This window comes from Tasmannia lanceolata, unplaced genomic scaffold (genome assembly GCF_043159265.1).
Source record: "Tasmannia lanceolata isolate RefF3 unplaced genomic scaffold, GAP_Taslan_0.1 ptg000018l, whole genome shotgun sequence".
NCBI classification, from domain to species: Eukaryota; Viridiplantae; Streptophyta; class Magnoliopsida; order Canellales; family Winteraceae; genus Tasmannia; species Tasmannia lanceolata.
The window spans coordinates 7,713,216-7,723,949 of record NW_027518695.1 but is presented as its reverse complement, the minus strand read 5'-3'; the positions used below and the strand labels follow the sequence as shown (position 1 = coordinate 7,723,949).

At 37.9% G+C, this 10,734-nt stretch overlaps 1 protein-coding gene across 1 annotated transcript; it reads left to right on the top strand.

Annotated features, from left to right (window-relative positions):
* Positions 1 to 3,290: 3,290 nt before the first annotated feature.
* Positions 3,291 to 8,698, top strand: LOC143850735 (PPR superfamily protein). Its single transcript, XM_077359970.1, has 3 exons — positions 3,291 to 3,369; positions 3,914 to 3,989; positions 5,334 to 8,698. The coding sequence occupies exon 3, from the start codon at positions 5,952 to 5,954 to the stop codon at positions 7,776 to 7,778; it is 1,827 nt and encodes a 608-aa protein (XP_077216085.1). The 5' UTR covers positions 3,291 to 3,369; positions 3,914 to 3,989; positions 5,334 to 5,951; the 3' UTR covers positions 7,779 to 8,698.
* Positions 8,699 to 10,734: the final 2,036 nt, after the last annotated feature.

Here is a 10,734-nt window from a genome sequence, read left to right as displayed (position 1 = left end):
AAAGTCTTGTAATAAAATGTTCGAATTTACCGGATAAATGGATACGGATAATATCCGAATTCGAACAATATCCGCCGGAATCGAATTTGGTAAGAGATATTAAATATCCATCAAATTCAAATCTGAATCCGAATCCGGATAGTGTATAATGTAATCAAATTCGGATATAGCCATATCTGCTTCGAATTCGATCCGTATACACCTCTAATTTTAGCCTTAAATAGGGTGCGACTCGGCTCGGGTTGGATCGGGCTGAGGGCAACCCGAGGAACCATTTACTCAACCCGAACCCGACTTGATCCGAGATCCAAACCGTTGAGGCTCAACCCGACGAACCTTTTTTTTTTTTAAGTCAAACCCAGCCCGATCTGAGTTCCAACCCGAGTTTTAAGCTTTAAATGTACGAACTAAGAACTAAAATAATGATAAAAAAATGGTGAGTTTCATTCATGTCGGGTTGCCCAAGCTGTCAACCTGAACCCAAACTCAACCCGGGTTAGTAAAACTCAAACCAAACCCGAATCCAACTCGAAAGAAACCCGACCCAACCCTACTTTTTTCTGGGTTGAACCAGACCCAAGTTGCACCCCTAGATTTTAAGTAGGAATTTTCAAACCAGGAGGTGCAGGTACCATTTCCTAACTCAATACTTCTTAATATCTATCCTGTATCTAACGCTAAAAAAAGGATTATAACAGCCACCGAATGTACCAAAAAAGGGGAAAGGACAAGAAAATTTTGAAATCTTGAAGAAATCACTTTGGAATGGCAACATTTTGGCATTTCTCGTCAAAATATTGTCGTACAAAAAACAAAAATATCCCTCAATGAGTTGTAACCTTGTGTCTTCATCATTTTCACCATTTCAACGACCCACCAATATGTGAGCTATTCTCTGACCGTCTCTATCTGCTTGCTCGTCACCTTCCAAAGGAAGAAGAGGAGGAAAATGAACAAAAAAGGAAAGACGCTGACAAAAATGAAAAGAAGAAAGAGGAGATTTGGGTTTGACTGAGACAAATTAGGTTCTACCAATTTGGGATTGACTGGGTTAAATCATGTTTGACTAGAACCCAAATCTCACCGAGTCGAATCCAAATCTCCATTCTTCTTCTTCCTCCTACTCTTTTTTATTTTTCATTTTTTCCGGCATCTTCCATTTTTTCCCACATTAATTCTTCTTTTTTTCCTGTGTCTTTCACTTTGGTTGAATCCTAGTTGGATTAGGAGGTTGGTTTGTTAGAGTTGTTGTTGAGTTTGTTTAGAAGTCTTATTTTAATTAGAGTAGGACTTTAACTTTGGTTTTAGTTTTGCCTTTAAGAGAGGGATGGGAGAAAAACGTTTTAGTGCAAGAGTAGTGTTGTCGGGTTCCTTCCTAATAGACAGTTTGGCCCACTTTTGCCACATGTACATCATCGGATCCATTGATTGACCGGCAACCACAAGTGAGGCGGATGGCCACTGAGAATTCCTTGATTAGATTATCTTAGTTCTTTGTAACACTAAGCCTTGTTTAGGGTTTTTCTAAGAAAAAACAAACCTTTGATTTTTCTTTTTTTCGGTTCATTGCCTCACCCCACGGTCTGATGGACCATCCGAATCCGAACTTTAATGAACGGGATATAAGCATACCAAGAGGGTCCATGGGCATATTTCGGATTCCCAATCATATGATCGGAAAATTTTTGGATCGGATCCAAGCATGCTGCGAAAGTCCTTAGGGACAGTCACAATCCGAAATCATCTTACAGTAATACCCTCAAAATCATTACAACATCAATGTTAAGTGGGGGTATTCTCATCAAAATAGTCATATTCTTTTAGTAGTTACCGGTTTCCATCTTTATTGAATGAAATCTCCTTTTCGAAATAAATTTCCTATTCCTTCCCGTGTAAGTAACCCCTCCCCATTTGTGGAACGAACATCTCATCTTCCTATCTGTAACCATAACCCATCTACTCCATGTTTTGTCCCTAGTCATTGCTCTCACCCTCGCCATCGCCAGTCATTGCTCTCACCCTCACCATCGCAGCAACCTTGCCTTCCCAGCATCCGAGCAGTAAGCACGGAAAACTCCTGCTAAGTTTTTGGTTTCTATTATCTTCTTAGAATACTGGACAGTGGATACATATTTTTCCTTGTTTTTAGTCACTTCTTTGAAGTCGATCACTGCTTTTCATTATGGTGGAGTGACATTCTAACTCTTTTTAAAAACAAAATTAATTGTGTACTAAGCTTAGTAAGACATAATAGGACACTCTGATGGATGGTCCGATTTAAAATGGATCGTGATCGTGACGTGGAAAGTAGGATCCGAAGAACAATCCGAATCCGATCCGACCGATAAGGAATTTGAATGGATCGTGACAGTGACATATGTGGATCCGATCTGAAGTGGATCCGTTGACACCCCTACCCATGGGATGTATGTTCGACAAGGGATCAAAACCATGTGGGTTGCCTCATCATGCTTTACAAGATCAACGGTTTTGATTTGTGGGGGGTATAATTGATCCTTAGATTCTGATGGTGAATATCGGCCTAGTCATTCTCTAATTTTAATCATTAACATAAGTTAACAAGAAAAAATGGAAAATATTGGCAAAAAACAGGTAAAGGCATATATAAAACTGGGATAAGAGAATAGTGTACTCTTTTGCCATTAGAATGTAACATATAGCTGAAGATTGAGGAAAAACCTTACCCATCGTGGGCAGTGGTGTTTTGTATTTAATAATATAGTAAACCCAATAAGGTGATTACAAATGGAATTTACAGATTAATTACAACAGATAATTAAATATAGAGGAATTCTAGACTGAAGGGAGCACTTGCAAAAAAGAGGTAAAAGGGCTCCCCTATTGGCTACACATCACCATCATGCATTAATAACGGCTGAAAAGTCAAACATGACGGTGATGTGCAGCCAATGGGTGAGCCTTTCACCTCTTTTTTACAAGGGCCCCCTTCAGTTCAGACTTACTCTTAAATATAACATACTTATCCTTTCCAACTATTGTGGGTTAAGGGTGGTTGATGTGTATACGGATAACCCTCAGAGGAGTGGTGAATCAGGAGAATCCTCACAAGAGTGGTTTCTTATCATCTCTTATCAATAGCAATGATACAAGACTCCACCATATGGATATTATAACCTTAAAAACCACTCACTCTCAAAGTAATTCTTCTAATTTTTTGTGTAGTGTACTATGGCTGTCGCCTGCACGCGAGAAATGATGATAAGCTCTCATTAAAATGCATCATTTCACTCCCCTTTGCTTTAAAATCACTCATCTAGTCATTTCCACCTATAAATACCATAAGTCCCTTGGAAACAGAACTTAGCATCTTGGGCTATTCTCATGGAGGTTCTCCTCCTCTCTCTCTTTGTTTTTTCTCTTATTATCTAGAAAAGGAAATTCATGGTTTTCACATCAAATAATCTTAATTTTGAGTACTTTTCTTCTTTTTTTTTCTACTCTAACCGTTAGGATTTGCTAGCGATTGGCTGTTGCACGAGAGAGCTGCCCCTCAGATGAATCCAATGAATAAGACAAAATCTGCTGAAAAGTGAGCCTATGTGGCTGCTCTCTCATGCAACAGCCGGCCGTGAAATGCCTTTCTGCAATAGTCCCTAGTAAATCCCTTGATCGTTACTTCTCCTGCTGATTTTTTTATAGGATAAGTTCCAGATAATTTTTTTTGCCTTGATTTTAATGAGAAATTCGCTCAAGAAACAGTAGGGTTACACCAAGAAAAGCTAAACCATTGATTTTTCATCTTATAGATTGTCTTGCGCATGAGACAAGGACCGTATGGGTCACCTCATGACGCATGTCCTTCTCATGTGGGACCCACATATTATATAGAGGAAGGAATTTTATGTTTATCTCCATTTGAATTATGTTTCAGGTGGTTGAGCTGAAGGTACGTCTGCATTGCAAAGCATGTGAGAAATCAGTTCGTAAGGCCTTGTGCAAGCTCAAAGGTATGAATTGAAACCAGTAGTTCACGATACATATAAGAATTACGTTAGATGATGTAGAAGCTCATGGTTTAAATTGATATATACAAGTTTCAAAGTATGTAATCACAAATTGATCCAATCCTGTAATGTGACTCTAATCTATATTTGGAAATGATATTTGCACTCCCTTTTCTACTATATCCACCCTTTCTATTTTCCTTTTTCTAGATATGACTAGTTTCAGTCACTTTTGTTTGTCTTTTATTAAAATGAAATTATCAAGAAAGGAAGGCATATGGGGGGTAGAAATATCAAGGGTGGTACATCTACCGTATTGTTGTAAGGCCTCACATCATATAAAAGCTCTATATTACTAACATATAGTAACCACCTAGCCCTTGTAAATCTCACTGTCGGGCATTATATAAAAACTCATCTTATAAATCAACCCTGGGGTAGAGAAGTTTGATAACTCACAAGGCTCGTAATCTTGAGGCCACGGGCATATAGCCACAGAGAAGATCTACTGGAATCAAATGGAAGCCTAATTGAAACATATTAGTTTTTAATAATTTCTTAGTATTATTATTTATGTGCTAATAAAATTGATTCACTATTACTGATATTGACACTACTATAGTTTAATACCTGCACAAATTTAGCTTGTCTTTTCTCCTTTATTTGGTAACTTGTAAGGCTTGTGTAAGGCTCGTGACCTCGGGCCTTTAGCCATAGAAAAACCCAACCCTAGGACGGTACAGGAACCAAAGAGAAGCCAAATTGAAATACATCAGGTTTATTGATTTCTTAGTATTATTATTTTTGTGCTAATAAAATTGACTCACTTTTAAATTTTGACTGATGATATAGGTTCCTGATATGGGCACTAGTATATTTTAATAATTGCACAAACTCAGCTTGTCTTCTATAATTGGCCTATGAGAGATTTTGGGAGTAGCCATGACATATTATCTGTTAAATATGATGTATTGCAACTCATATTTGGATATCTTGAAGAGATACATATGCATGTGTGAACACTTTTAAATTTTGACTAATGATATAGGTTCCTGATATGGGCACTACTATATTTTAATAACTGCACAAACTCAGCTTGTCTTCTTTAATCGGCCTATGAGAGATTTTGGGAACTGTAATAACTTTCGACTACTTTTTAAATAATAAATGACAAGATGAGTTACTGTGATTATCAAAATATGCTATTGCCAATATCAGTAGCCATGACATATTATCTGTTAATTATGATGTATTGCCACTCATATTTGAATATCTAGAAGAGATACATATGCATGTGTGAATATACATAGAGAGTGGAGAGGTGATGAGTTTCTTGAGTCTTGACAGGGGTGACATGTGTGGAGATAGATGGGGTACTGAACAAGATAACAGTGTTGGGTTATGTGGACACAAAGGCGGTCGTGAAAGCAGTTCGTAAGACAGGAAGGCGAGCAGAGACATGGGTCCCGTCATGTCGTCGAGATTCAAAATCTAGTAATTTTGCTACCTATAGTATTCCTAGGTGGGGAACTTAATTCATGTACTTAGGAACTTAATACATGGTATATGAAATGCTAAAAGATGGGTGTGAAGAAGTTTTGTTTGTATTTTGGAATCTTTGAAACTGGTTTTGGGGATCTTTCTGTACATGAATTGGGTATTTCATCCACTTGGGTATGTTTACAAACTCGATAAAATGAGTTGGAACTCGCTCCAGTCGACTCAGATTTAGACCCAGTGGACCTTTTACTACATATATTGCTGGCCATCTTTTTTAATTAACTCATTTACCTCCACCAATATCAATTGATCTAAGCGGAAGGGATTATATATTTTTTTTCTATATAAAGTGGAATAGAAATATAGAAGAGTATTGCAAGGAGAGAAATTCATTTGATTGGTTCGTGGAATCTTAAAGACAAATGAATTTTTCATAGCTTAGATCAGAATTCTCTTGATCTAGCAATGCATTGCTCTATTGGAAGCTTCACAACAACAACAACATCCCCCACCCTTTCAGCCATTAGCAGAAAAATCAAAGAAATGGTTTTCAAGGGCTTGTTTGAGGACACTCTTAAATTCTACAAAGAACTCCACTCTTCTAAAATCCATATAAACAGCTCCCTTTTCCCTTCACTTCTCAAAGCATCCTCCTCAGCTCACTCTCTCCATTTCTCCCTTCAACTCCATTGCATCCTCCTCAAAACCGGCCACGTGTCTGAACCCATAACAGCTAATTCTCTTATTTCCATGTATTCAAAATTTTCACTTGTAGAGTCAGCCCACCAAATGTTCGATAAAATGCCTCTGAGAGATGAAATCACATGGAAATCCATGATCATGTGTTATATCCGAAATGGGTATTTTCTTGAATCAGTAGAGATGTTAAAGGAAATGCTCAATTTGGGTTTTGAGCCCCAATCAGAGCTAATTGCTAGTGTAGTATCTGTATGTGGCAGAATGGGTGATTCTAGACTAGGAAGAGAAATACATGGTCGTTTTATTACTATTGAAAATATTAGTCAGTCTGTGTATTTTTGCACTGCTCTGATTGACATGTATTCGAGGTGTAACGATTTACCAACAGCTTTGAGAGTGTTTGAAAGAATGCCTGAGAGAAATGAGGTCTCTTGGACTGCTATAATATCAGGCTGTGTGATGAATGAGAATTATGATTTGTCACTTGAAATTTTCCGAAAAATGCAAGTTGAAGGTATCAAACCTAATCGCGTAACTTTAGTTTCAGTTTTACCATCTTGCACTGAGTTGAGAGCTTTAAGACATGGTAAAGAGATTCATGGCTACGTCTTTAGACACGGGTTTTGTTCGGATTCTCATATCAATGGAGCTGTGATGGATATGTATTGCAAATGTGAAGGAACATCGAGGCCCACTTTACTTGTTTTCGAAAGAGTAGAGAAAAGAGATATTGTCATATGGAGTTCAATGATTCGAAGTTTTTCTCGTAATGGAGAGAGTACCAAAGCCTTTAATTTCTTTTACCTAATGCAGATGGAGGGCATCAAACCGAACTCTGTAACTATATTGGCAATTATCACAGCTTGTATCGGTCTATCGTCTATGGATCACGGACAAGGAGTCCATGGGTACATTTTAAAGTCTGGTTTGAATTCAGACATGTTTGTTGGAAATTCTCTTATCGCCATGTATTCGAAGTGTGGGTGTCTCGATGCTTCACATCAGGTCTTCGAAGAGATGCCCACTAAAGACACAGTGTCATGGAGTTCTATGATCTTGTGTTATGGTCTTCACGTTTGCGGCTCTGTTGCCTTGCAACTCTTTCATGAGATGCAGGGGATTGGAATCAAACCCGATCAGATTACATTCCTTGCTGTTTTATCAGCCTGCAACCATGCCGGCCTTGTTGATGAAGGACGAAAGCTCTTTAATTATATGATTCAAGAGTATGGTATTGCCCCAAACAAGGAGCATTACGCATGCTTAGTAGATCTTCTTGGACGGTCTGGCAAGCTCGAAGAAGCTTGTGCGGTCATTAGGTCTCTGCCCGTGAGACCCAGCCCGAGTATGTGGAGTTCTTTGGTTTCTGCGTGCAAAGTCCATGGTAGATTGGAGGTTGCAGAGATGCTAGCTCAGCATCTTATTGATTCAGAACCAGAAAATGCAGCAAACTATACTTTGTTGTCTATGATACATGCGGAGACCAGTAATTGGGCTGCGATTGAGGAGGTAAGGAGAGTTATGAGAGAAAGAGGTCTGAAAAAAATGTTCGGTTTCAGTCGAATTGAGATTGAGAACAGAGTTTATAGCTAACCCAACTTCTCATAATGACTCATCAATTGAAAGAATCTTTCAAGATAACCATCTCAGAACACATGATTGCTTCTTGTAGAAAACTGAGAAATGCCTTCTCGAAAAGGATCAACCACGATTTGTATCAAACGTAAAAAAAAATGATGCGAGTAACACTATCACACCATGCAAGTAGACAGGATTTACGTCTCGGCAGTATGCCTATGTCCACGGGAGAAGATTTTCAATGAGGAAATACGGAAGTGAAAGAATGTTTCTATCAGTGAGAGAATGTTTCTCATGGAGGAAGTGCTTTCAGTTTCCACAGTTGCATGTATGGATAATTCAGTTATGAAAGAGGAAGACCCAACCCTTTTTATATTGAGAGGAGAAGAGCTCCAAACACAATTTTAATCAGTGTGGAACCAAACATCCCTCTTAAAACAACATATAAAGGAAAATACTTAAGCTTACTAATAAAGGCTCGATCTAAATCTTTCCTGCAGCCTTCTGTTGGTTCCATCTCATCATTCTCTCTTTCTATTTCCCCTCCTTCGGACCCTTGGCTTCGTTGCTTTCTTCTGTTTGTCTCCGTCCCTTGGCTTCTCACCATCAACCCTATCTAAGATGGCTGTTGGGGTAATTCCTAACAGTACTGCCATGAACAACTGGAGAACTATTACATGGAATAAGAAATCAGAAGTAATAGAGGAATGCTCCTCTCCCCGAAGCAATGTAATAAAAGTAAATTTTGACTAGGGGAGATTTTAGGGACCAGGAAGGCAGAACTCTCAAATGCTTCTAATGACCATGCGGATCGGAGCGGTTTAATTACTAACGATGTTTCCCCTATAGCAAAGCCTTGTTTTGTATCTGTGATTGAAGTGTACTCTTGCTTATCTAAGACTATGTTTGGATTGCAAGAAAAACATTTCTGATGGATTTTTTTTTCCACGATTTAGAGAGAAATCATAAGATTATGATTGAATTAGAAGGATATTATCATAAATTGAAGGTCCCACTAAGTAATAACTAAATAGGAATGGTTCCAGTTATCTTTTCTTCTCTCTCTAACCAGGAGGAGAGAGAAGATACATAGGGGATCGATTTAAGATATTTGGGGGTTGATTTATCACTACCCAAAAAAATAGTAACTTTTTAATTTTTCCTTTCCAAAATTTCCAGAAAATTCCTGCAATCCAAACAGGGCCTAAGGGTAGCTCGTCCTTCAGTATTTTGCATTCTCTTTGTTGCAATTCAATTATAAAAAAAAAAAAAAAAACAGAACAAAGGTAACAAGGCATAAAAACAAATAGGAAAACACTTCTAAAACAGAATTCCATTCTGAAAATTAAGACGCAAGTTAAAATGATCTGATGATTTGATATTGTTTTGCTAGCAGTCCTCAGACAAATATAAACAGAGATAATTATAATACAGGGAAGTGATATATTCACCCCCATTTTTACTTGGGACAGCCCCCTCTAGTGTATTTATGAATTCTGACTGCTCTTTTACATTAGAGGGAGCTGTCCCAAGTTAAAAAAGGGGGTGAATATATTACTTCGCTATAATCCTCATACTATATATAAAGCGTGAATAAGGGGTTAAAGTCATCCTCACTTTTTCGTTATTTCCGTTCATGTCCCATAGCCCAACACACATTTCTGATTTTCTTTAGTGGTATTCTCGGCATTCATGTTGGGCAATAAATACCCTAGCCGCAAACGTCCAAAAATAATGGCCTAAACTTTTTCTTTTACCATTAACCCTTTGCTGATACATGGTGCGGGGAAAATTATTTGAGGGTAAAATCGTAATCTACATATGAAAAGTACCGATACATGGTACCTGTCTATGACAATTACGGCAAAAACTACCAAGTAGAGGTAAAGTCATATGACAATGACGAAAGAACTACATTTTATTATTCATAAAAGACACTTGCAAAATATTGATGGATTCTGGGCACCTGAAGAGGAACAACAATTATGGAAACCTCTATCTTTTGGAGGGCTAGGATTAGCCTATATCGATTGGAGGGCTACGATCAACCTATGGAAATGATTTTACGGGCACAACCGATTGATGTTGTGTTCCATCCATGGTTTAAAATTTTGGTTTCGGTAACCGTTTCAGACTCCACCAAAAACCGAAATTTCTATTCGAAATTTGGTAATTTGGTTTGAAATTCTGGACCGAATTTTTGAAATTTTGGACCAAACCAAAATTCCGAATTCCGAATTTTTGTAACACTATTTTTTAAATAAATAATGGCATTTAATCGCCGAAATTTAAAACCATGATTCCATCACATGGACGGTTTGGATCAACATATAACCCTCTATAGATCGGAGGGTTCGGATCAACCTATGAAAATTATTTTTGGGGCACAACCTATGTAGGCAGTGGTAAGGTTTAAAATTTCGGTTTCGGTACCGGTTTCGGACCTTGATATTTCAAAATTTCGGTCGAAATCTAGTACAAAAATGGAAACTAATATTTTATTCAATATTAAATTTCGGTCGAAATTTCTGTGAAATATTAAATTAATTAAAAAACAAACAGATTTTTTGGGTCAAATTTAAGAAAAACCGAAATTTCGACCGAAATAAATGACCGTTTCGGGTTTTGGTGGTTTTGGTGTCGGTCTCCACCGAAATTTCAAATCATGGGCGGTGGCCCATCTAATGGACGGTTTGGATCATCCTATGGTACGAGCCATACCATACATTTGTCTCCGCCCTGCTCAATTTTGTAGGGGTATATTTGTCGTCTCGGTCACTTACTTTGCCCCTGGAGAACATCCAAAAGTTATCGCTTTCGTTCCCAACTTTTGCTTAAATTCTTTCTACATCCCATTGTATTTTAGGAAAAGTTCCCTATGTATCCAATTTCTGATGGCTATTTTTGTCAATTCCAATGCCAATAACCCTTACATGTCCGTCCAAAAACTCCAAACGAAACCCTATTATCT